The 26,885-nt window shown below is 40.6% G+C and overlaps 1 protein-coding gene across 1 annotated transcript in view; it reads right to left on the bottom strand.

Annotated features, from left to right (window-relative positions):
* nr5a2 (nuclear receptor subfamily 5, group A, member 2) overlaps positions 1-25,457 on the bottom strand; it is a 69,321-nt gene extending 43,864 nt beyond the window's left edge. The window contains exons 1-4 of the mRNA XM_085372045.1: positions 24,534-25,457; positions 21,247-21,365; positions 17,481-17,622; positions 7,591-8,303 (exon numbers count right to left, since the gene is read on the bottom strand). Of these exons, the coding sequence (XP_085228171.1) occupies positions 7,591-8,303; positions 17,481-17,622; positions 21,247-21,365; positions 24,534-24,615 (1,056 nt within the window). The 5' untranslated portion in view covers positions 24,616-25,457. The remainder of the gene's footprint in view (positions 1-7,590; positions 8,304-17,480; positions 17,623-21,246; positions 21,366-24,533) is intronic.
* Positions 25,458-26,885: the final 1,428 nt, after the last annotated feature.

Genomic DNA, 26,885 nt, shown 5'->3' on the forward strand with positions numbered 1-26,885 from the left:
AATTTATGAATGAAAAGAGGCCTTTGTGAACCTACACCAACCTCTCCCTCCTATAAGTATCCCCCGAACTGCTGCTGCTCCTACCCAGTACTGCTGATCAAAGAGATATTGTTACAACTAAAATAGCAACTTAAAAAAACACACAGGCGGCCGTAAGACCTGCCGGCAGCCAGGGAGACACATAACAGCAGAAGGGAGACGGTGAGAGAGAGAAGGAAGGAAAGAAAGAAAGACCGAACATGTAATAGACAAGTAAACAGGGACAAATAGCTAAAATAAGTGAGGCTGGTCGTCTGCCGACTTCAACAAAAAAAGTCTGTGCAGAATCAAAGGGGTGTGTGTGTGTCTGTCACAGGGGGGACAATACTGTACATGCATTTGTGTGTGTTTTAGGGTGGGTTGCGCACACGTGTGTGCGTGTATGTCATCTATCACTGGACAAATGCTGGACTGTGGGGGGTGTTGGTGGGGGATCGGGGGGGTGAGGGTGGGTGGAGGGGTTGTCGGCCAGAATGCTGCTGCTCCTCAAATGAAATAATATATCTTTGAAAGCCTACGCCCCGCGCCAGGCCCAGGCCCCATATATCAAGCCCAAGAGCGTCTGGTGGATCTGCTCCAGGCCCATTAACCTTCCACCTGTTCCCTCCTTACACCCCGCACCCTACCCCACCAACCTACCGGTTCTCTTTTCACCCTCCCCTGTTGTCCTTCACTGTGCCCCCTCTTTTCCTCTTCCTCCTCCTCCTCTTGCCCTTGGTTGTTACCTCTCACAGTCCCTTGTTCATCTTCCCATGTACCCCCTCCCCTCCTCCTTATTTCCTTCTTTCTGTCCTTCTCTAGCGACCCTTTATTATCTTCTTGTAATATTTTCTTAATTTCTCATCTTATGTCTCTATTATTTTCCTTTGGTCAACTTTTTTGAACCCCTTCTTTCTTTCTCTTACTATTTCTATAACTAATTTAAACATCCCGTGTGCCATCTTTCCCCACACTTGGCAACATCCCTCTCACTGTCCTTTTCTATAGCTTCTTCCTTTTATCCCCTGTAAAGTAAGGGTGCCGTGGTATGTGTGTGTGTTTCCAGGGTGCGGCACAACCTGCAAAATAATTCAAATTCAATGGAGCAGGGACACAGTTACAAATCTCTGCCAAACGCATGTGTCCGCCAACCCCATCACGCTTGCAGTTTGTCAGGACTGGCGGTGTTGAGAGAGGAGGTTGTTGCATGGTGGGGTAAGGGGTGGAGGGGGTTGACCTCTGTGACAAGACAGACATTGCAGCCTGAGGCTCCGGATCTCTGCGTGTGTGTGTGTGGATGGTGGTATAGATATACCACTTCCCAGGGTTCACAGATCACGCCTAAAACGACTTATTAATTTCCACTCAGTTATGGGGTGTGAAGAAAAAAAAAAGAAAAGGTGCAATCACCGGTCAACGCAGTGCAGGGGCAATATACCCCCTCCTATTACACACACACAAACACACTTAAACACACACAGAAACGTGCACATGCACCTTGAAAATAAAAGCTGCTTCTGAATAGATTATAGAAAAACGAGGTGGGGGAGTAGACTACATGTGTGCAGAGGGGAGAGAACCAAGACTGCAGGAAAAAAAAGACCATCCAGTCTGAACTTGTAAATATAATTTTACCAAAGTAAATTAATGTAATATTTATGGATGTAGATGGGAAAGAGGTCGAGGAGGGGGCTGAAATTATGCACCGGGGCAGAGCGGGGGCACATCAGAGGACCTTACATTATTCACTCAGGTAAATCTATTAGTGGAGAATATTCAGGTGTGAGATGTGAACATCAGCTCCCCTCTTGTCCCACCCGAGGGATCTGTCATCTGGTGTGATTGACTGACACGCAGCAGCTGAGAGGAGTCGATTAAACTGGAGGAGAAGAGTAAGCGCTGTAAATAATTCTACTGCTTAAAACTACTTGTCTAATTTGTTAGACTGCTGCACATTTCTGCAGATTTTTGTGTGTTCATGAAACCTTATGAAATGTATTTATTTATAGGAATCAATAAACTAAACTGGAAGTAAAATTGAAGTACAAAATAACACAACACAGTGCTAATTTGGTATCTTAGCGGACTGGTCTGTTATGATAACAACACTTTATTATAAAGCTCTTAAAATTTAAGTTATGATTTGTATTCAATTTGGGCTTATTAAATTGTTTGCATTCCTGCCTATATTTAAAAGAAAGCTGACATAAAGATGCGAGGTATGACCTGCAACTCTCCTCTCCTCTCCTCCTTTTTCCCTCCTTCTCTCCTCCACCCGCTCCTCTTTGTTATTCCCTCTCCTTCCCTTCCCTCTCCCCCCACTCTCTTCTCGCATTCCTCGTCTACCCATCTCTTCTCTCATCTCCCCTCTTTGTTTCACCTCTGTTCTCCTCGCCTGTCCTTTCCTCTCCCCCGCCATCTGTTTATCCAATATGGCCGTCCCATCTCAGCTGGGAGCTTTCCCAGGGAACGAGACTTCTAATACAGTTCCTCCTCAACATAATGGGCCTCAGTTCTGCTTTTGCCATTGCCGCTACATGCAGAGCAGAGCAAAACAGAAAAACGAGAGAGAGAGAGAAACAGAGAGGCATAAAAACCTAAATGGATCTCCTCCAAACAACTGTCGCTGGACAACTAATAGAAACAGTAATGCCACATTTAAAAAATGTCACGGGTGTTTTAACTCTGTGCCATTTTTTTCAGGTGGGTGGACTGAGTATACATATATAGTTACACAGGTTTGGGTATTTGAATTATCTTTTAAAATGCTACGTCACTTTCAGCAGATAATTGAAGTAACATGCAGTTCTTGCTCACCTTATATGAGACATTTGAGATTTGAAAAAAAAATAGTGCAAATGTCTTTGAAGCTGGGATCTAAAATGTATCTAATGGCTAATAATGTGGAAAAAGAAATGCACCCCCGCCAGTGAGGCAAAATTTCATAGCAATAGTACAGTAATAATTTGGAAATGGTAGTTCACATTGCACATTACATCATGGATTATCATATTGTTGCCCCATTTATATTCACTTTAGTCTAGTGTTACTCACAGTTACTACTATGTTATTACAGAGTTGTACCACATTTTCTTTACTGTGCTATTGCTAAAGAGTAGTAGCTTTACGGCACTACTTTACCTATGAGCCTTTGTCTGACAGGGTGCTTCCTTTTAGTACATTAACTTCTGTATGCCGTGTGTTGACAAGGCACGCAAAAGCGCTTGTTGTCCCACCACCGAACACACATGTTTTTATTAAAGGGTGTAGAGAGGAAAGAGGGTGGGGTAGCTGTGGTGAAAAGGGAGTACAGTTAGGAAGGTAAGATATAAACATATGAATCATCAATAGTCCCTATCGCCCTGCTAAATTCTCCTTCCCATTGTGTTTGTGGTGGGAGTCAGGCTAGCCATCTTTAAGCTGGAACAATGGAGGAGAGGGTAGCACCAGACCACCGTGGTATGAGTCACCCTCACACACACACACGAACACACACACACACATACACACACACACACACACACAAAGTCCAACTACTCATGCAAACACTTGTATTCCAATTTTCAGTAAAAACAGGAACAGAGTGTTTGTTTGTTTGTTTTTTTAATGGCTGTCTTCACCAGTTTTACAAAAACACATGACATCGTCTTTTTAGTCAAAGTGTTTAAATGTTGTCAAGGAGCAACTTAAACTATTTGATCCTTTTAAAAGTCTGATATTTTACCTCACGTGTGTACTTTAAAAGCATTTGTAAGACAAACCTTTACTTCTGTTACAAATTCATCTCTTTCAAGGGCGGTTTGATTTATGACAATTTCTTGTTTTTGTTTTTTTCTGCAGCTTGTTTGGTGAATCACTTCGCTTTACTTGCACTTTCATTTTTGTGTTCTTGCTCTGTCTTGTTTTCAGTAGCCCTTTTTTCATTATTATTATAGTGGACATTGATTTATATTCCTGTGTAAAGCAAACTTTAGTTGACAAATTTCTAAATATCATGGGAGGTTACTGTTTTACATGAAATGCTTTCATGAAGTTGTTTGTTGGGAGGTTTTGTGTTGTATTTCCATCATTCTCCTTCATCTAGATTTGCTTCAGTGAGAGAATTCCTAGAAAGCCCTTCTGAAAAGTGTGCTTGCTAATACTTTAACTATGGGGATTCATTGATTTGTTCTTTATAGGGGTTACCATCACGTGTAGTACAGCTGTGAAATCCAGTACCACCAAAAAGCAATCTTTTTGCAAAAAGCCTGTAGCTCCCTTTATGAGCATAATAAAGATTTTTTTCTTTTCTTTACCATGCACAAATGTATCGGAGCAGGCAGTGGGGTTCATGGCAGGACAGGGGATGAGAAGGTTGGGGAGGGATATCACAGCATCCGCCCAGTGCCAGCAAATGTCTCTGAACGACAAACGCATTGTCAAACACCCATCCCCCCAGAGCGAACAAACTCTGGGATACACTACATTTAAGTGTGGAACACAGTGGATTAAGCATGGTTTGTGTATACTTTTGTATACACAAATAAATCCCTTTTTTTACCTTATTTACCCTTTGGAAAATAAGACAAATGTATAGTCAGTGGCTTTCTGCAAAAAGAGCAAAAACTAATCTTTCAATGAAAAATCATTAAAACCATTAACTGCATCTTTTGTTGGCAAACGCAGGGTCAAGTTCTGATATAAATAACAGAACACGAATCACGAATCCACCTGTTTTCAACTCACGTAAAATTCTATAAAACTCCGAACCCTGCCAAAGCATTCCCTCATCATGCCACTTTTTTTAAAACTGATTTTAAAACCAGTGCACCAGACCTGCCTCGATCTAATTGTCAATGTGTTAAACCAATCAGAACTGAAGTAGTGAAGTAGGTTGGCGGAGAGAGCCCACCCCAACTTCTCAGATCCAAGGTGTAAGAAATGTTCCTCACGTCATGCCTCATTCCCAGAAGTAAAGAGAGGGAAGGCGAGAGGTAGTGCGCCGCACTGGAAAAGAATAGGGAGTGCTCTTTAGAAGGTCCCCTTAATGACTAAATATTTATGAGTCTCGTGACCGAGGCCAACTTATGGAAACTAAATCTTTAAACACTTTTTTGGCAGATGCCTCCCACACACCCTTCCAGCTTGGCTCTATGACCAGAGAAATTCTTTTGTTCTTACAGAGCTAATAATAGTGAAAGGGGCTGTGCTTTATGGGTGAGTGGTGTCCGTGTCTTAATGTGGATATCTTTGTGTGTGTGTGTGTGTGTGAAAGCGTATTTATAACTTCCTACAGTGCCACACTACTGCAGTGACAAACTTTTAATTCCACTCAGCTTCCTCTCTTTCTGGTCTCAGGCTCAACCTCATGTCTTAAAGTCAGATTTAACAGTTAGAGGAGCTGATGAAGGATTTATACATGTCTTATCAAATCAGCAATCAGTATGAAACACTACAACGTGCACCATTAGCTGTACCAACACAGACACACATATAGTCAAAAGGAAACAAAGATTTGTTTACAAGGAGATAAAGGTGGAGAACAAAGGTCGTGGGTGGGTTTTTCTGCTTAATTTGCACAGTAAAAATATGTAAAGGATGGCACCATGCATTGACACACAATTATTAAGCTCATATGGCTGAAAAACACAAAGCAAATACTTTGTAGATTTTAAAATGCATTCAATAGCAGCATCAGACAATCCAGAGTGAGCTGATCAGTTTGGCTAGCCCGTGCTTTGCATATTCTCCCCAGCATTAATCTTTCTTCACCAGTCCTCCCTGTAGCTGTTAATTAGAAACAAGCGAGGAGACGAGGACTGTGGGAAAATCTGTCAGTGCCGCAGCTAGCACATTATTTGTCAGGCCCTCTTGTGCTTCAGATGACCCTTCAAAAATAGGGGAAGTGGGGTAAGTTCAATTATCTCTCTTACTTGAGTGAAACGTGGTCCCACCTCCCCAAAAAACACTGGGTCTTGTGCAACACAAGCAGGAGATTATTTTTTGTAACCGTTTGGGGTAGAGCAAGAGGTTTCTCCTGCATAGAGCCCGGGTCATTTTCTACCTTTGTAACAGGCACTCGGCTCAATTACTATCAAGCTTCTGTAATATGGGTAGTCATTAGGCAAACATAATGACAGCCCATTCAGCAGCAAATCAGGGAGTGACAAACACAAGTGGGTGAGATCATTGAATTAGGATGAGAGTGAGAAAAATAGAGATGCTTCACAATGGAGCAAAAATGATCATTCAAAGTTAATTGGCAAGCCACACACAATTATTAGCTGTGGCCACACCCTACAAAGGTCCTTTGTGTGTCTGTGTGTGTGTGCTATGCATTTGAGGTAAATGCAAATACAGATCTCAAAAATGTCAATAGTGGGGACACGGCGTGTGCTAAATGTCAACATGTGTTTTTCAAGGACTCTTATCTGTGCTGTAATTGGCTCTGTTTTTAATATTGCATTTTTTCATTTGTTATTTTCCCCTTTGAAAACAAAATAATATTAAATATTTGGAGGGGATTTTGCAACAGGCCCTGGCCCATGAATATGCAGCTGAGCCTTCGGCGATGCGGTGTGAAACAAACAGAAAAAGAATCAGACAAGGGGAAGAAAAACAGGTGAGGCACAGACTAATCAAATGCCTTTCATGTCGCTCTGAACATTAACCTTCATTCAGAGCAAATAAAGTGCAAGTGTGCAAACACACACCAGAAAATCTCCCTTGTGCTCTGTGATGAATAGGAGAAAGAATGATCACGTGTTACAGTGAAGCATTTGTGGATGGTATCCAGTGGTCAGTTGTAATTGTGATCTGGACAAAGGATACAATGTTGCCATTTTACTAGGCTTGTCAGATTACATAAACCTTAAAAAGCTGGGTTAGGAGGAGCAGAGTCTTAGGTTTAACTGTTATTTAATTAGAACTCAGTTTAAAAAAATTTTAAAACGCAAAAGACTTTTTTATTTTTGCTTTTATAGTCATAGTATCGCATGTCATCACACAGCGCATGTCTGTGTAGATCTGAGAAGTATTTAAAAGGGATGGTATTCTGTTCACATAAAACCCTCAGACTAGGGCCTTGTTAATATGAAATGTGCCTGAAGCTCACAGTCAAAGTTTTCAAAACCCATAGCAAAAATGTGTCATGCACGGGGTAAATACAACTGGCTGCTGAATTTTGATCAGGCAATGGGACACGCAGCAGTGGCAGCAATGGACAGACCTGCCACTGCCCCCCACAGCCTTGTGCACTCAGTGTTAGCGTGCTCCGTGGCATTAAAAGGGAGATTAAAGGTCTGCTGAAGATAAAGGATTAAGCACATGTTTGTGAACTGGGTAAAGTATTGTCAATTATGAATGGCAACATGGTGAAAGATTTAGCAGTGGAAAGAAATGCAGGATAATTTATTAAAGGCATGAAGACTTACTGCAGATGGAATTAAAGCTTAAACAGTATGCTGTCATAAACTGATCAAAATGATGGGCCAAACTATGAAAACCAGTGTTGGCTAATAATTCAATTTATGTAGAGTAAACAGCTTCTCACATTCAAATGTAAACATATTTTAAAGACTTGTGCGCACATACCTTGAGTTCTCGGAAGAAAATGCTGCTGCGTGCCCACTCCACGATGGAGAAGAGTGTTTGGTCGGCCATCTTGCACATCAGGCCAAAGGTATTGAGCTTCTCGTGTTTGCCCCGGCTCGCCTGCTCCTGCTGTAGATAGGCTAGGATCTTGGCCTGAACCTGCGGCTCATCTGGCTCACATTTAAGCAACTCTACAATCAGGTGTGGGAAGCTGGGTGGTGAGCCCGACTGGTAGGCGTCAACGTAGGCATAGCCCATGATGGATTCTGGTGAGCTGGTGTATGGGTCTGGGTACTCAGACTTGATGGTGCGAGTGCCCTGGAAGTGTCCGTAGGCTGCCTGGTAGCCCTGCAGGCTGCCGGCATGTGGTGGCATTGCCATGCTTACTGGCGAAGTGACAAATGGGCTGCGGTCGTAGTCTGTTGGGGGAAGGGCTGTGCCGTGGTGGTGGTGGTGGTGGTGGTGGTGGTGACTGGTGTGGTGGCCAGCGTGGTGGCTCAGTGGAAGGCCCTTGGAGGCTGCAGAGTGGATGTTCTGGATGGCTGAAGAGATAGTGAGGTCAGTGGGTACGGCCTGCATCACCTGGCTCATGGCCTCAATCTTTAGGCCGTTGGCTCGAATCAGCGCCTTCTTTTGCTGCTTGAGGGCTCGGTCACGTTTGTACATTGGGCCGAACTTGTTGCGACCGCCCCGCATGCGATCCGCTCGCACAGCTGACGGGCAGAGAGATGAAAAAGAAGACAAAAAAGGAACATACAGTCAGCTGCATTTAAAGTTCACAGTTATAGTTCTTAAAGAGGTTTCATAGAATAAGCAGTTAGTATATGCAATCCTAAATATTTTTCACATGTTCATCCAAAAGTTATTTCATCCAGAATGATGAATCCATTCAACAAAGAGATTCATAATCCAAAGAGACAATAGTCTGCTAAAGATTACATGCCTGATAACCTCACATGTGCTTGTAAGTAGAAAAAGCCTTTAGAGTACCGTTCCAGACTGTAAAAGTAATTATGATGTTTGGATATGAACTTTTCATATGTAACTTGTATGTAGGGCAAAAGTTTTCCTGTGGTGATTGCACTTGACATTTACCCATTGACTCTTAAACCCCACAGAGCTCACAGATAGCAATGTTACTCATTGACTAGAAACTCTATGAAACACTCTGCAGAATTATCGCTGTGCAGCTGGCTGTCTCGGTCTGCCATACAGAAACTATTCACCTCAACAGCTAGATGTGGGTATAATCTCACAGGATACGCCAGCTCTCTTTCCAAAATACATGTTTTAAAAATGTATCTGAATATGAAGTTCCAAAAACCATTAAAATACCACGGTCAATTACCAGAATCTTTTTTCTTTTTAACAAAACTCCCACAAAAAAACAAAAGCTTAAAAGCCTGACAATAAGTACATTGTGTCTCTTTATTCTGGTGAAACAAACATACCCATGATGCCCCCTGTCTCCCCCCTCGGTGCAGCATCCTGTGGCGAGGATCACAACGAGTCTGTGCTGTGGGTATTTATAATGAACGAACTGGGCACACAGTGGACTGCTACGAGGGCCATGTGTGATCTGTCGAACTGCTGCCATGGGGAAGCCGCTCTGCTGTCTCTCAGTTGGGGGGCGCTGGTGTTAATTATTCATACTTAATTACCTCTTACTCTGACGAGGCTCTCGTAGCCCAGTGTGCAACCAGCTAACGGACTTCTGGGACACTATGCAGCAGAAAAACACTCACTAACACCAATATTTCAGAATATCAACTTGGGTTTTATTGTAGACTTAAAGGTCTTCTTTCTTTTAAAGAATTTCACATATACAAAAAGAATATGCTAATGAATGCACATATATTTGACCTGCTCATACACACTGAGTAATCAGCTATCTTAGCCAGTCAGCCTCGATCCACTCTGACTCTCGATGTCTTGACGGATGAATGAAAGAACAGAAGAAGAAAATTGAAGAGGGGGTGTTGAGAGGGTGTGGTGGGGGATTGAAGTTCGGGGTTAAGATGGGCAGATACCCGCACAAAGGCATACATGAATAGACACACACTCACACGGACACCGAGCTGCCTTGGGAGTGATTTTAATGACCTCCGTCACGAAAAGTGCCTGTCACTGATCTGAGCGAGAGGAGCCGAAAGGCCAGACGCACACACTCACACAACCACATGCCGCTTGTGTGCATCACCGTTTCGTACACTCACACGCAGAAAACACGTGCAAACACAGAGTCCTGAACATAGAAAACATCAGACACAGAATCGCATAAAGAGACGGGGGGCACGCTAGACAGTCAACTTGGCGACTGTCATCTCGGCGACTTGATTTTACATGCAAACGTTCACACAATCATGTCTTAACACGCTTGAGGTCAACCCCATGCAGTGCCCACTCAGCCAGGCTCAGGGATTATCATGACCCTTCAAAAATTGATTATACATCAAAAGAAAAAAAAAAGAAGAAGAACTCAGGAGCCATGTCAAATGTATCCATTATACATTATTTTGGAGCAACTTTAACTATTAATGATTCTCCACAACAGCGTAATTAATGAGCTGAGAAACTAATAGTTGGCCCTACTGGGAAAACAAAATTAAGCCCCGACTGCCTTTCTTGCCTGCCCACACCCAGGGACCCACATCACATCATGAATATCAGGTTTGGGGGGTGTTGGTCTTGCCACCACACACACATACACACACACTTACACACAGACTCTTTGTGTCTAATTAAACAAGGTGATTTGCATTCATGTAACACAGATTAATATACAAGGGGGAGGGAAAGGAGGGAGGAGGATGGTACATGCCTGTGTATTGGGGTAGAGGATGAATGGGTGTGAGTGAGGTGGAGAAATGTTAAAGGGTTGGATGCTGCACAGACTCAGCCTATGATGAAAAACAAATCTTATGATGCTGTAAGTTTAAAGGATGAAAAGCATGGGAAAAAAGTCACTCCGTTAAAAACTGAAATTTCCAACAGTAACTGAATTTCCTTTTAACAAAAACTTTGCAGACTGTTGCAGACTGAAACTTAAACTTATTGGCAGCGTTGTCAGGTAAGGGATGTTTGTGTTGTTTCTGATTTTAGAGGCATAGACTTGTGTAACTGAATATTACATAAGACAATGACAACCGCCTACAAAAAAGCAAGCAAGAACAAAAATACAATAACAAAAATAACAAGGTGCATGTACTGCACACGTAGCTTGATTGACAGAGGTTGACAGGAGTTGTATGGAAATGTGACAAATATTTGGGTGATATAAAGGCGGAGGCAAAAATAAAGAGAAGTGCACAAACCTGAGATTGTAAATGAAAAAGATGTGAGTAATGCAAGAGGACAATGCATATATGGAGACAAAACATTAAAAGTTCAATTTAGGTTGATTTATATTGCACCAATGCACTAATGATATTCAAGAATCACTTCAAGGGGCTTCAAGGACTCTGCAGTATTCTGTAAAAAAAATCCCCTAAAAATCAAGGGAACCTCTGTAAATAAGCACTTGGAAACAGTGGGAAGGAAAATCTCCCATTTAGCAGGAAGAAACCTGTAGCAGCAACCTGAGCCTAGAGCAGCATAACTAATCACGCTGCCTCCCATTCTACTTTTAGAAATTCTAGGAACCACAAGTAACCCTGAAGTCTGAAATGCTCAATTAGAATAATATGGTACTATCAGGTTTTTAAGATTTGACGGGGCGAGACCATTTACTACTTTGAGTCTGAGGAGAAGGATTTTAATTTCAAATTTAACGAGCCAATGAAGAGAAGCAAGAGAAATATAGTCTCTTCTTCTTGTTCCTGTTCATACTATCACTGCAGCATTTTTGATTAAAAGTTTTTAAAGAGTTTTTACAACAATCTGATAATAAGGAGATAGTCCAACACCCTGAATGACATGTCTTAGTCAAAAATGATTCCATGATTTCTCACAGTGTTACTGGTGGTGAAAGTGGCCATCCAGAGTAAGTATCCGGTCAGATGCCATACTTGTAAGGATTTTTGGGACATTATTTGGGACATATATAATAACCTCAATTTTGTCTGAATTTAGGAGGAGAAAATTAAAGAGGATCCAGGTTTTATATCTTTAAAACATTCCTGTAATGTAACTTTTTGATTTTGTCATATGACTTCACAGCTAGATATAGCTGGGTATTATCTGCATAGCAATGAAAATGTTTACAGTGTTTTCTAATAATATTGCCCAACTGAAGCATGTATAATGTCAAAAGTATTAGTATTAGTATTAGTCTATTAGACAGATTCAAACCATTGCACCCCAATTTATTTAATACCCACAGTGCAATCTTTGTCATTTCTGGAGTAAAATATTGTAATCAGTGGTTTGAATGCTGCACAGGACAACCACAGAGATGAGTCCACACAACTCTTAGTAGTGCTGTTACTGTGCTGTGATGAACTCTAAATCATTATTGAAACTCTTTAAATAGACCTTCCCCTGAAAATGATCAGTTAGCTATTTTATAACTGCTCCAACAGTAGTTATAAGAGGAAGGTAAGAAAATTGGTTTACAATAAGCTGAGTTAGCTGGATCAAGTATAGGATTTTTTTTATTTATACCTGTGATGAAATTCAAAGTCATTACTAGTACAAGTTAAAGGAATACTAGGTTCAACAGAGTCTGACTCTATGACAGCCTGGCTACAATGATGAAAACAAACCTGGGTTTTCCACTATCCGTGATGAACAGTAACATGTCATAGCTTTATGGAGGGCTTTTTTTTTTTATAGAGTAACAAACTAGTTTTCTATGCCAAACGAAGGTCTTCTGAATCACTGAAATGCCATTTTCTCCCCAGCGTACGGGTTATCTGCTTTAGTATGTGCATTTGTGAGTTATAACCGGGCATCAAGAGCATGGATTTGTTGCCTCCTTTTTCAGAAGAGCCAGTATCCAGTCATGTACAATGCAACATTATTAACTAAATAATTATCCCATAAATTTTAATCATGGTTGTTAAGTTTAAGTAGCGGCTTTGCATTGTGTTGTGACATGTCACTGAAGAAGATAAAGCTTCATTAAATCTATTTTATCCATTTAAATCTATTAGACTTTACTTTAAGTCTAATCTTTGAGTTGATGTTGAGTGAACTCATTTACATTTTGAAAAAAGCCAGTTGAGTCTAATAATAAATTAGCTGCAGTGTGAGCGCTGATATTTTCAACATATAAACGAATGTTAAAATCAGCCACTATAATTATTTTACCAGAACTGAGCATCAAATCAGATTAAAAGTGAGAAATTGGAAACAATTCTAAAAGGGAGGTTTTTCAATCAATTATAACTCTGCCTAGGTCTTTGCTTTATTATTAAAATACAGTGAAAGATTGCTGCCACTCCTCCTCTTCAGCCTGTGCTACCTGCATTCTGACAGCTCATAACTCGGGGAAGCTGATTCATTTAAACAAATGTATTCATCCTTACAAGATTTAGAAGAGAGTGACCCATTGTTTAATATTCCATATTTAGTTGTTTTGCTATTTTGTACAGTTAGAATACTTCTAAGTTTCATTTTGATTTTTAATAATTAAAATATTTTTGCTGGTATTTCATTTTTTTAAGGAAGGAAAATTCCTTTTTTGTCTTCATGTACTAAGACTCAACTTTATTTTATCACTGTGTCTGAGCGAGGGGATATCCTGAGTTAGCTATGAGGCTTTGGGGCCAAAGCTAGGCTAAAAGGCTAATGCGACCTTACATTCTGAGTTCACCTTTTTTTAAATATTTGAGAGCACAACAAATGCATAAACCCAGGCACACATCATCCATAAATTCCAAAACTGACCAAACCATCATCTCCCAAGTGTCCAATGCCCCCTGTACCTCTCAAACATGTACAAACACAAGCACATGCACACTCTGAATTTTTATAGCAAGTACAATATCTCAGCAGACACCTACACATAGCCACTAAAACTCTCGAAGACATCACACATACAGCCCTCGCTGCTTATATCCTCTGATTTATGGTTGTTTAATATACAGGAATATTAAGCGTGCGTAGGTGAGGATCCCTGTCGGCTGCCGGCATATTAATGGGTCCCGCGGAGACTTGCTGACACCCTGTTTGTCATGTCGGGGCCCCGGCCCCTGCTCTGGATGCGCCCTATCCCATGCACACACATGAATACCTATGATACCTATGCATAAGTAATGGGACAGCTCCCCGGCTTCCACTGCGGATACTAGGAGGCTGATGGAAGACAAATCAGAGCGAGGAAGATGGAGACAGGGAGGAAATAAAAAATTGGAACAAGAGGGATACAAGGAAGAATATACAAACACTCAGCCGGTGCTGCTAATTTCAGCAGAGGGGCTCTTAATAAATTTACATGTTACAGAGGACTGCAATGTAAAAAATAATTGCAGTTCAAAAACCTAATTTATATTTACTAGTTCAAAAATATTCTGTCCGCTTTAATATGTGCAGGAAACTGTCAGTAACTTGTATTACATCATTAAGCTTTGCGTTCTTTGTGTCTGTTGAAATACATCAAGACGACAACAAAACATTATGCATCTTCTCTTTCCTTACACGGCACACAGTGGAACCAATGCTGATTTAAACTCTTAGTATCGCAAATACAACTGTTATGCCCTGTCTTTGATGTATTCTTGAAGGAAATATTAAGCAGTTCAGTGAAGCATATGATGCAAGGCAACTACTGTATTACTGAGCAAAAAAGAAAATTGCGCCAGTGGGAGCTGTTTGGAAAGGGCACGCTTCATCAGCTTTAGTGAATGACGTTCTAATGGATCAAATCTTTTTTCTTTTGATATCTTATTGAGTTACTACAGCTAGACATGCTATACAGCATGTGCCCGACCCATCGTCACCATGTTTGCTTGTGTGTTTTTCTTTCATTTTTTTGTTCTTTAATAGGAAAAATCCTCCAAAAATGAAAGAAAATGATGCATTGACTGAATGACCACAAAATAGACAATATTTACTGTACTTTTAATAAATGAGAAGAAGAGAAACACAGCTTAAATATTGGGGTTAAGATCACTCTCATCCAAATTAGTCTGATGGTTAATTGTTGGGATTAAATTTGGGGTTAATTTAATAATTTAAATGCAATCTCTGCAAGCGTTATTCTAACTGTAAGTTAGGCAGTGTTTGTTTCAGCAAACATCTTGAATTTGAACAAACTGGGTCAGAGGTAAATCACTTATCCTGCAGCAAAAGCATGCGGAGGAGAATGTGATGTGTTGCAGCAATGTTTAAATTATTTCCGTCTGACGTCATTGAAATGTAAAGTTTTTTTGTTGTTGTGTCAGAACAGTCAGGACTGAGCTCTTAGTCCGGGGATAAAGTGAAACACAAGCGGTTGCATATTGTTAACTATAAAGGGCATTGCAGTAACATAGAGCAGAGTTACATTCAAATTTCTAAAAACTATTCTAACTGTGTAAACAGATTAGGGTTCTCACACACAGACACACAAACCTCTTTAGTGCCACCTCCATTACACTAGTCTCAAACGCTGCACGGCCTAAAGTAAGGGCCCAAAAATGCAATTTAAGTCAACTTTCAAGATTTCCTCACATTTGGTTTCCACTTGATGCCCTGAAATCACATGTTGCTGCAAGCTGCTGTGTAATGGAATGAAAAGATTGTAATAACAAAGCACATGACCCCAAACCTCCTTTTGCTATTGTACACATTCTTTCAGATGAAATGACAGCTTCTCCCTCTTGCCTGTGGCCTTCTGAACACCTTTCTTGGGCTTCTCATGAATATATGCATGTGTTTACCGGTGAGAGCTCTATGTGTGTGCAAAGTTTGTGTGTGTGTGGTGAGGGGTGTCAGCCGTTCTGCATGGGAGGTCTTTACCAGCTGTGGCAGGAGTCACCCATTGCAGCTTCTGGCCCCTGACAAAGTGCTGCAGGGCCCGTCTTGCCCCCGAGCTGAAAGTTACCGCCAGCAAAACAAATCAAATGCTACCCCCTCCCCACCCTTGTCAGCTGGAAAATGACAGGCCGGGACATTCTGCCCAGCGGCCATTCACTATTAACGGCAATTAATTAAACCACACATGGCAGGTAAAGGGAGAAGCCTCCGGAAAGATTTTAGTTAGGCTGTCTTTGCTATACTTTCATCCTCTAAGGGTCTTATTTCTTTAACATATTAACTTTGCTTAGTTGCATGTGATCATTTCAGGGATCTTGGGATTTTTAATTTAGTTTGAATTTCAAATGGGTGAAGAATTTTGTCTTAATATCAAACTGAAACGAGATGAATAGCAGAACGGCTGCTTTTATTAAAAATACTGAAGTAATTTTGTAGGACCAAATCAGCTGCAACCATTGGCTTTAATGTAGTTTTTCTTTCAAAGCTGTAATGGAAAGATGACCTTCAGGCCCCTTTATTCACTCCAAATGTAATGATTTCAGAAGAGAATGCATCATCAATGTATGTGAGGGAAAACTGGCAGTTTTAAATATTATTTTTGAAAAAGCTGAACCCTCCCCTTCTTTTTGCCTGCAGTCCTGTCAGTTCTGAATGGGCATGTTTGACCAGGGTTCTGAGCCGTGTTCAAATTAAACAAAGAGGCCTCAAAACGGCCAGCCAAAAGTATCATCATTACCATTCTCAGTCTGCTGCCAAGTCTAATATTTTATCTATTACTTTGTCTGGCAACTCTAAGTGCACAACGGCTACCAGATACCCCCAGCACCCCCTGACCCCGTGACAAACACTAATAAGCCATACTGGATTTCAAGGCACTGGTTTGAAATGAAAGGCTTCACTTTACAAGGTTCTCTGTATAGAGTGGCTATTACTGAGATGTTCACCGTTAAATGTTTAAATAAATATATTCCTCTCCTTTCGTACGAGCAATCATTTTGTCAGAGCACATATTAACCATCTTCTAAATAGTGGATATCTCAATGGGAGGAAATTATTCACATGCATATTGATCATGGACGAATACTTTCCACCAAAAGCTAATGTGCAGCTCAGCTGTGAATTAATGGAAAAAAGACTGGCCGTGTCATTTCACCAGAACTTGGGTAGAGGTTTTTTAAAACACCTCTGTGCAAGTCCAGAAGCACTCAACCTCCAATTTTAACTGCTCGATGTTATAATTTTTTCCTCCACAACTTTCAGAAACAGTAATTGCAAACAGGCATCATATCTTGAAAAAAATATGGTGCAGCACACACAATGTAAAAAAAAGAAAGAAAGAAAACCCCCCAGCCTGTATCTGCTTTTCCACTTCTGCAGATGTGTACTGTAACATCGAGATCATATTTTAGTGAGTAGTGTTTACTATAAAACCCCAGAATAGACTAAATATGTGGTAAACTATTCATGAAGTTGTAAAAAAACAGTACTGTATAAGTGCTATAAAAAACATCGATATTCTGAGTAAAATGTAATTTTGAAGGACTTCTGGTCAAAGCAAACCTGGAGGCTGTGTAGTGCATTCAAGTGGCTTAGATGCTGACTTGTTATAGGCAGCAGTGGAATGTAATTGCGAGTACTTAACTACAGGAATTTTGAGGTATCTTAGCTGAGTATCTCCTGTTTTACTCCTCATACAGTCCAGAAAACATAAGACAGATTATTTCTTTTTTCTCCACCACATTCATTCTATAGTTACTGGTTACTTTAAGGAGTGAGACTTTGCAAGCAACACATATGATTAATGCAGAAAAGACTATTAACCATTACACATAATGCACCGCTGCTGATGCACGCTGAACACATTGCTTCCCAACAGTTTCCCATGTTTAAGCCAAAATTAATTCAAATTACAGAAGCCAAACATCAGCAAAGCTTGTAATTTCTAGTTGAGTCGATAAGCTAAACTGCGTAACACAAATATGTTTTTGTACCTTCTAGCTTCATGCCGACGGTGAGGCACTTTTGGAAGCGGCAGTATGGGCAGCGCTTTCTCTGGGTCTTGTCAATCTGGCAGCTCTGGTTCTCTATACATGTGTAACGCTTGTTGTTCTGGACGGTGCGCTTGAAGAAGCCCTGTGGAGAGAACCAATTAAGACGTCAACCCGCTTGACCCCTGCAATGCAATGGTAATTGGCCCATTCACACTCCCAGACAGATGGAGAGGGACAGACTTAATGGATACACACACACACACACACACACGCACGCACGCACATGCAAGTTTTAAAAGCTATATGTCCATTGATGTGGTGCTTTATAGACATGTGTAGATGCGATATATATGAAGCAGACACACTTTGAACTCTTAATGAAAACTGAGTATTTACAATTCATTTATATTCATTTAATAATTTATTTTGCTTTAAATAAAAAAATGCTGCAGATATGCCCGTTTCACATACTTTTACTTGACAGCTAATCTTTTCATTGCATTGCAAACTACTTCATAAAAGTCAGGAATTATAATTTGTTTCCTGTCAAAATTGCATTCATATTTTCAATATTCTCTGTTCAAGTAAAAGACTCTGGGAATTACAGAGTAAGCATCTTTTCAACTCTGCACTTAATTATTGAAAAATATGAGTGCAGGAGCCCAAAAAATCCAATAAATTATATCCATAATTCACAGTTCCGGGATTACAGAGATTCATACCTGCAACATGGAATTTATTATCAGCAGCAGCAGTGAAAATCAAACGAAGGGAAGATGGTATTAACGTATTCTAGATCCATAACCTAGGAGGAGAATCCGTAAACCTGGTCTTTAAAATAAAATAAAAATAAAAAAGAACCGGTGGCTATCAATATTTCACCAGACACAAATTTAATTGACAATCTGCATTGCCTGACCTGTCAAAAAAAAGAAAAAAAAAAGGCATTGCACGCGGTTTTTGGATTATCGACTTCTCAGTGCCAAGAAATCCATGCTTCAGAGAGAACTTTCTCTCCAATTTTCCATTTAGCACACAGTGTGTGTTATAAATATCTGGACCAAAGTGGATTCAAGCGTGCTATAAAAGACACACAGTACATCGTCAGGAGAAGCCGACGACATCTCACTGAAAAGCTCCAAGTTGAGGTTCATTTGCACAGCTACAAGCAACATTTGTTGCCTTGACAAATTTACAAAATAACCAACGAAATAAATTGCGTACTAATTGACATGAAATCAAAAAAATCATCCTTCCTAGCGTGAAAGTATATGCTGCAAAAGTATCTAAAATTCACAAAATTCATGTTAACTTGGTGTCAACTTGGTATTTCTGCACACACACACACACACACCAGGAAATGCAATTTACTCTTTTTCAATACAAACAGCAACTCAGAAAGAAAAACAAAATGAATTTCACTGTATTTCACTGCTTGATGTCCTCTGACCTTTTCTCCTGCTACACCATTTTCCTTTCTTGTGTCTTTCTGTCTCACTTGATAAATTAAAAAAAACATCCCTTTGAATGTTTGATATGAGCGCCGTGCATCTAAGCACTGACCTCTAATTTGTTGTTTGTAGTTTCAGCATTTTCAGGTCATTCCTCTGTGCTCACACAGCTAGCCCCCCCCCCCCTCCCCCCAAATAAAAAAACACAAAAAGAGCTGTTGACTAATGTAGCCCATTTCATTGTTCACTTATTTTTACTTCAACAAGAAGGTACCATTTTTACTTTACGCATGCTGGTGTGTATGAACTGAAAGTGTCTGTGTGCATGGATAAAGGGGGATGTGTGTCTGTGTTTGCATGTACACTTGTTGAGTGCAAAGGTGGGTTTAGGGATGTGGTAAATCAATTGGGGATAAGGATCTGTATGTGTGTGTGTGTGTGTGTGTGTGTGTGTGTGTGTGTGTGTGTGTGTGTGTGTGTGTTGGGGAATCTTTCTTTTTCTGTGTGTGTGTATGTGTTGTGTATTTGTGTATTTGTGTATCTGTGTGTGTCAGCTCAAATATGGAAGCCAAAGCAAAGCTCAAAAAAAATGTGACCCTGATAACGAGCGTTATTCACAACTTTGCTCCTGGGGCTCAAAGGGTGGAAGAGGAGAGTGGTGCAGGCTCGAGAAAAATTATGACATTACTTCAAAATTACAAAAATTAGAAAAATTAAAGGAAATTATTTATTCTGATAGTGCATAAGAAAAAAAGAATGTCGTATACGTAAGGCCGAGACTACAATGTAGCTGCTCTGTTTATCCAGCTTTGTTCAGGAGACACAATGGATATGGATCGCTCTGCCTATCTAACAGAGTGTGTTTAATGTCAAAATGAATCTGTCGAGTACCGGTGATTATACTTTTAACGGGACAGGCTGCCTTCATTTTAGAGATAATCAATGACAAGCTTCAGGTGAGTATCAATATTATTAATGTTTCAGCAAGCATACACAGCACTTTATCAAAGACCTCTTCATCTGCATCGTGTGTGCTTCCATACATGCACGGCAGTGTTTCAGCCAAACTGGAAAATGTGTGGACTGGCTGTCCTGCGTGAGCCTTCGCTGAGCCTGAAAAGCAGCAGAGATGCCACTGACTGCTCCCTTCAAGCAAATGCTTAGCATTTCAAGGTCATAATATGGGATAAAATCTATAACATCTGCTTTGAATAATGACCACATAGGCAAGAAATGTGCACTAGCACATCATTACTGAGGAGCTGCAATTTTACACTGAATAGTGTTAACACAGAGACATTTGTCTTAGCTTAATTTTGTGCTGACAGCTTTACTAGTTGAGGGGGAAAAACTTGGGAAATGCCTGTTTGCTCTGCTGAGGGGAACAGTGGAAAGATGCAGAAGGAGACAAATAGGTTGTTGATAGATCTCAAATTAAGCTTTAACAGTTTGATTTGCGTGGCTTCATTATTAGCCTGCACATGGAAACGTCGTGCTGTTGAGGTCTTAATGAACTTGTGATGAGAGTTTTAGACAGCAGGGTGCAAGCCTGTGCAAACAGAAACTCTATTGTACGCTTTCCTTCGTGGGTTAAAGCCCCCCCACCACACACACGCACACCTCCTGTGGTTGGTGGTTGCAAAAAAACAAAAAACAACATAATAATTTGCAAACACTCTTTGCCTGCTTTTGAACTCCAGTGTCTTTTCCAAGCCGTTCCACACTTTACAAAAATCCTCTGACACTCACAGGAAGAGTTTGTTAGATCAACTGTCACAACAATATTTGACCCCTGGCCTCTTTACTGTTGGTTTTCCTGCAGTGTTAATGGTGAGGAGCTGAAATGTTGCTCTAATATTACACTTGTTGCAAATCATTCTTTAAAAAAAATCTGCTTAAATGCTTGGCATGCAAAAAAAGAGAGAGAAGGACAGAAATGACACCATCCAGATAAGCAGTTTTCTTCACAGTGGGTAGCCCATAGTATTTAGGAAAATGGCTGACACAAGAGGAAGTATAATATCAGAGAGCGCATTAAACTCATGAAGACCACAGTTTAGTCTGTGTAAGCCTCATAGTGACACATGTTGATGCCCTACAGGGACTTCAGAGGCTAATACAAATAACTGGACACATATAATTGCATGACACTGCACAACGATAGACAAGAGTGCACTTGAATATTTTATACATCGAAGCAGTTAATCAGAGGTCACCACAGGCACACAGTACCATGCACACTTTATGTTAATAGGCAACTTCTTGCTTAAATCGTGCAGCATTTGTTTTCTATTTAGGGAATTGGGGGCACCAACCTTGCAGCTTTCGCAGGTCAAAAGTCCGTAGTGATACCCTGAAACCTTGTCTCCGCACACGGGACACATCTCGTCCAGGTCTTCGTCATATGAGTAGTCCATCATTTTTAACTGAGGGGCTGGAGGAGGACACACGGAGACACATACACAGAGAGAAGTCTATTTCAGTGCCGGGGAATCTCTTTTTCAAAAAAGCCGATGGATGAAAGAGGGTGCGGAATCGCGCGGGGCAAATTAATGAGATTTTTCAAAGTTCTAGAAGACTTTTTTTAAGGTTAAATTTGAGGAGCAAAAAACGACGAATAGTAGCTTTTGGATAGAGCTGAGAGGACGCGATCATTTATTACTCCCTCTTCCTCTGCTCTTCTACATCCGTCTCAGACAGGAGCCAAAATAATAATAATGATAATAAAAAGAAGCTCATGAAAGTGAGCCTCATACATATGCAATATGTATCCGAGTCGTGAAATCGCTGGGGGAAATCGAGAGATATTAGACTTAAGGATTGGAGGAGAAAATGTTACCGCCCACAGACAAATGAAGACACAGAGAAGCCCTTATCTCTGCAGGCGAGGGAGAAACCCCCCCCATCCAAACCCAACTTGAACCAACATTATTTTTCTCTATTTAAGAATCAGCCACAGTACTACAGGCCATTTAATTTTATTTGCTTTATATTGGTACACACATTTTATGTGGAGCTGTGCGCTGCATTTTAAAAGTTCTCAATTCATAATTTTCCTGGTTACCGAGTTTTAGCCATTATTTATACTGAAGAGAAAATAATGACAAACGCTGGAAATAACTAATTATGTAATTTTAAATAAAGGAGGAAAAGCATAAAAATTCCCTCACCTTCCTTGCAGATTTTCCTCCTTTTCTCTCTCCCCCCCCCCCCCCCCCCTCTTTTTTTTTTATATATTTAGGTCTTAATAGTCTACATACAAGTACGACTATTTCTGAGGTGTCTAGCCCTCTTTGCCCTGTTAGAAATACCCACCTGCATAAGTCTCTGTGTGTGACAGCGCTACAAGCAAACGGGCATGCTGACTTTTACAACAGTTACAAAAGTCTTTATGGCACTAATCATAAAAAGCAGGCAGGATCAAAAAGGAAACCACAGTGGATATGGCTGTAAAAGTGGAAATATTTTGTCAACTACGCCTTCCAATGTCTTTACATGGGCTATTAGTACTGCTCGACTTCAAAATCCACTCATCTGCTCTCTCCGAGACCTATTAATTAGACATGATTTCTAGTTTGTTAGCGCGTTGCCCTGCTGGGATCAGCGTATCCCAGCTGAAGCAACAAGTTCCACCAAGCTCCGTTTTTTCCCTTTTCTTTTATTTCCTTCCACAGAAACTCAAAGCAAGCTCGATTTTCGAACTTTCTTCTGCGTTAAAGCGCAAGAAGGACACGATTTTAAAGGCCTGTTCTTACGACGTACCGCAGGTGCATTTTGGACGCCTTTTCAAAAAGAAAATAAACACTATCCGAGCCCTGGTTGCAGTTCTGAAGTGATGACGCAGTGGAAAGGAAATAATAAATTAAGATATCCGAGGGGTGTCCGTCCTGAGGCCGACAATAATGAATATTTATTTTACAGGATCCTATCCAAATATTTTCTTTCTTTCAATTGTCATTGCTATGGTGTTTCCATTATTTTGTACAGTGAATTTCGCCTTTTAAGGAGCTCTAACAGCACATGACGCGACGTTATGCCTGTAATTATAGTCCAAATAGTGTTTTTTATGCACAGACAAATTGAATATATTTCAGCACCTCGTTGTATAACGACAGACGCAGGTGAATGCATACAACGTCTGCGCAGATTACCTCCAGAAACACATCGGCCCGACCGTCAATCATTTACTGTCCACTTGCTCATAAAATAACAAAAGACAAAACAAAAAACCCAACGTCCTCCAATTGTCAAAAAAACAAAACAAAACAAAAAACCTCGTGATTCTAAAAGAAATTCATTTCAGTCGGAGCTTCCTTGTTTTAGCTGCCTGTAAAAAAAAAACAGTTGGGGTAAAATAAGAAAAAAGGTAAAAGGGCTGGCAAACAAGCCACTCCTTGTTTAAAGTGAGAATACGTTATCAATGTCTTATAAACCGAGAGCGGGCTAATTGATTGTCCGGTTATACTGCCGTGGAAAGACATGCTGGAAATGATCAGGGTTATATGAGTTTAACTTGCCATTGAGGTCAGAATTTCTTCAAAAATGTAGCTGCTTAATGTGCAGCCTACTGTGAAGATCAAGAAAATAGATTTTTACGGCATGCCACTGGGAATTTAAATAATTATGCTCATTCTGAAAAAAAATGCAGGGGTCCTAAAATTTGCTCTTCTTTTTTTTTTTAAATGACACCGATTTCGAACATCTGAAGGCCTTACGCAGTTCTCCTCGAATGTGAGATAAAAACCTCCAACAACAACAGTTTAAAGCTTACAAAAAAGATTTCACACTACAGCATTAAAGCAACATCTAAAACGTAGTGATTTAGTTTAACTTTATTTTGCAGCTGTATTTCATTTGAGAGTAGAATCAACTTGGCTGTACTACGAGAGAAAGCTATTGCGAAACTACGTGTTGGCACACAATACCAAGCTCTTCTTTACCGTTTGTAAAATCAATAAACTAGCTCATAATTATTTTCTTCTTGGGTAAAAGTTTGCTGTCCTTAGTCAAATATTTTAATCTTAATCAGACACTCCAGTTTTGCTTCGACATCAACAACTCTTCCACAGCAGTTTTCTTTAGAAACAAAACCACGAGCAGGTTTGAGATATTTCTTATTCTGCTAAGAGAAAGTCATCTGTTTCATTCTAAAATCAGAGAAATAAAAAAAAAAGAAACAAACAAGAAAAAGTTACATTGACAGAATACCTCTGCTCTGTTTCTTGCTTTTTACGCGCTGCTGCCGCTCGCTCTAAGCGTGAATGACAGGTAGGTACCTGTTTGACCGCGGGCCAAACTTTAAAAAAAAGTGCTTCCAAGTTGAAGTGGAAGAACATTATCGAAGCCTTTTGGAGATCATGTTGAATAATAATAATAATAATAAACCCCCCTAGTAATTACCTGCTAAGTTCGTGGAATCAACGCGTTCGTGTATTGGCGTATGACAGATCGGTAACTGTTCCTCATTATAAGAAAAAAAAGGTAACGAATACAAGCATGTACATTTTAGTGAGTACACTCTCAGCCGGAAAACGCTCCACGAAGACAGCGAAGTGGAAGCTTCGGGCAGACTACCGAGATTCAAATGAATGACAGTTCTTACCCTGCATGTTCCTTGGCATGTGCCCCTGTTCGCCATACGATCGAGAGAGTCCCAGGGATTCAGTCTCGAATTTGGGCAGCATGACAGCACTGCCGGCCTGAGATAGAGACTCCGCACCGCACGGCGGGACACCTGGACGTCAGAGACAGGCGTTCGCACAAACACCCCCCGAAAGACTGTCCCGAGCGACTTCTACCGTCCTATTTCTTACTTTATAACTCTCTTTCACTTCCAATTATCAGGCAATGCTCCAACGATAAAGCCAGATTAAGACTTTTTTCTAAACAACAGGCTTGCATAGCCTGTGTGTAACGCTGCTTTGACTTAGCTACACTGATTTAAAAAAAATATTAAAACGCATTTACGCAAAAAAGAAAGGAAAAATCTCAGAAATAACGCAGGAGAAAACGGAGTGATTCCTTCTAAACTAAGTAAGAAGCACTTTCGCGAAGAGTTAGGGAATCACTCTGCACTTAAGAAAACAGCACAAGGTCCGGATTAGAATGCGATGGTAAGTTTCCCTTTATCTTTTCCAAAGTCTTTAAAGCGCGTCAGCCATTAATGTGAGACTGTCAGTGTAACTTTCAGCCTTGAGCAGACAAGCACGAGCCGCCGGGGCCGCCCTCTCCTGTGCGTAAAGTCGGATTCGGTGAGTCGGTCGGACTGTCTGGAGATGTGGAGACCTCTCCTCCTCCTCCTCGCGGCTTTGTTTACTCCGCTCTCTCCAATCCGAGACGCATGCGGTCGTCTGACATCATCTTCCTCCGATCCAATCAGGAAAGAAGACCGGGAAACATCGCCTCAAACTCTCCAGGTCCATCTCTCCAAAATCTCATCTATTTAATCCCGTTAATGACGGACTTTAAAAGCGGAGGGAGAACAAGGAAATCAAGAGAAGTGATGCAACTGTAGTGAGATCACCGACTGCGTCTGGGCGCACGGAATGCAAATACAAAGCGCAAGGTATGTGGATCAGAGCGCTTTAGCACACGCACGCACAGGGAGCGTGAGAGCGAGCGTTCCTATATGCTAAGTAATTTTTTCATATATATACAAACTTTAAAAGATGAACTATTGTGACAAAATTATACTCTTTCCTTCTGCTTTTCTTTCTTCTCTCTGTGTGTCTGCGCCCGTGTGTGCGTGTGTGACCACTCCATCTTAAAATACAGGTGAGGACATTGTAAATTCTCCATAAGGCCATATAAATTTCATGGAAAACTCGAGCATCACCGGCCTCAGGCTTGAAATGACCTCACTGTCTAATCAAATCGCCCCCTTTATGCAATAAATTATACCTTTGCTTCTGAATCATTAACAGTAATTGGCTGAGCGGGGATCAATTAGTGATCTGACGTCACTGCCTTTCAAATTAAATTCATGCAAAAAAGAATGACACTACAGCATCCCCGTAATGCCCCACGACCACAATCACAAAAAGCTTGTGTAACTTATTTTAGTTCGCAGACCACAGAGAAATATCCAACTTTTGAATCAGGTAGAAGTCTAAACTATTTTCTTTCGCGTTAAGGAAACGATCTGGATTCCTGTTGTCTGCGCATGTCTTTTAGTGAGTTACTAAACTCGGAAAACGTTATTGTTTTAAAGCACCGTTATAAAGGATCGCCACAAAACCTTTACTTCCCGCAGGTGCGTATATACTACTCCAAAATCTGTTTGGGGCTTTCCTAATCACTGCTGTGGGTAATTTAGTCATGAGGAAAATTGACATAAAAGTGATCCACATCATTGAATGGCAGAATACCGTCACTTCAAAACATTCATGAAGCCAAAAGTGTTTGTGTGGAAATGGCGGCGGTGTGTTTTTATGAGTGAGGGAGACACGGAAAATCACCAGACAAATCTGACGAACATAAAAGGGTTACAGAGGGCACACACACACACACACACACACACACACACACGCACACGCACACGCACGCACACACACACACACACACACACACACACACACACACACACACACACACACACGTTTCAGTACCCACAGCTAATGGTAATGTTAAGACTTTGTCATCTCTGAAAGAAAAATATTTTTTATAGCAATATAGGGCAAAACCCCTGCTCATTATCATAAAATGCAAGGAGCACAGAAAGGTGAGGTCCCCCTGATGACAATTATTCGTCTTGTTTTAATATATAAATATATAACTAATAACATATTTTACTTGGAACAACAATTTCCAAGTAAAATACTTAGAAATTCAATTAAATAGATTTCACAGTAAAGCCAGAAACACAGTCAGAGCGCAGCCACAGCTGTTGTAGTCTTCTTTTTTTTTTACAGAGTTGAGTAGCTAAAGTCTGGGTGATTTATAGACAACCATTTTG

Source organism: Diplotaxodon limnothrissa, linkage group LG15, assembly GCF_057381915.1.
Source record: "Diplotaxodon limnothrissa isolate DT_005_m linkage group LG15, D_limnothrissa_male_GT1.1, whole genome shotgun sequence".
Lineage (NCBI taxonomy): Eukaryota > Metazoa > Chordata > Actinopteri > Cichliformes > Cichlidae > Diplotaxodon > Diplotaxodon limnothrissa.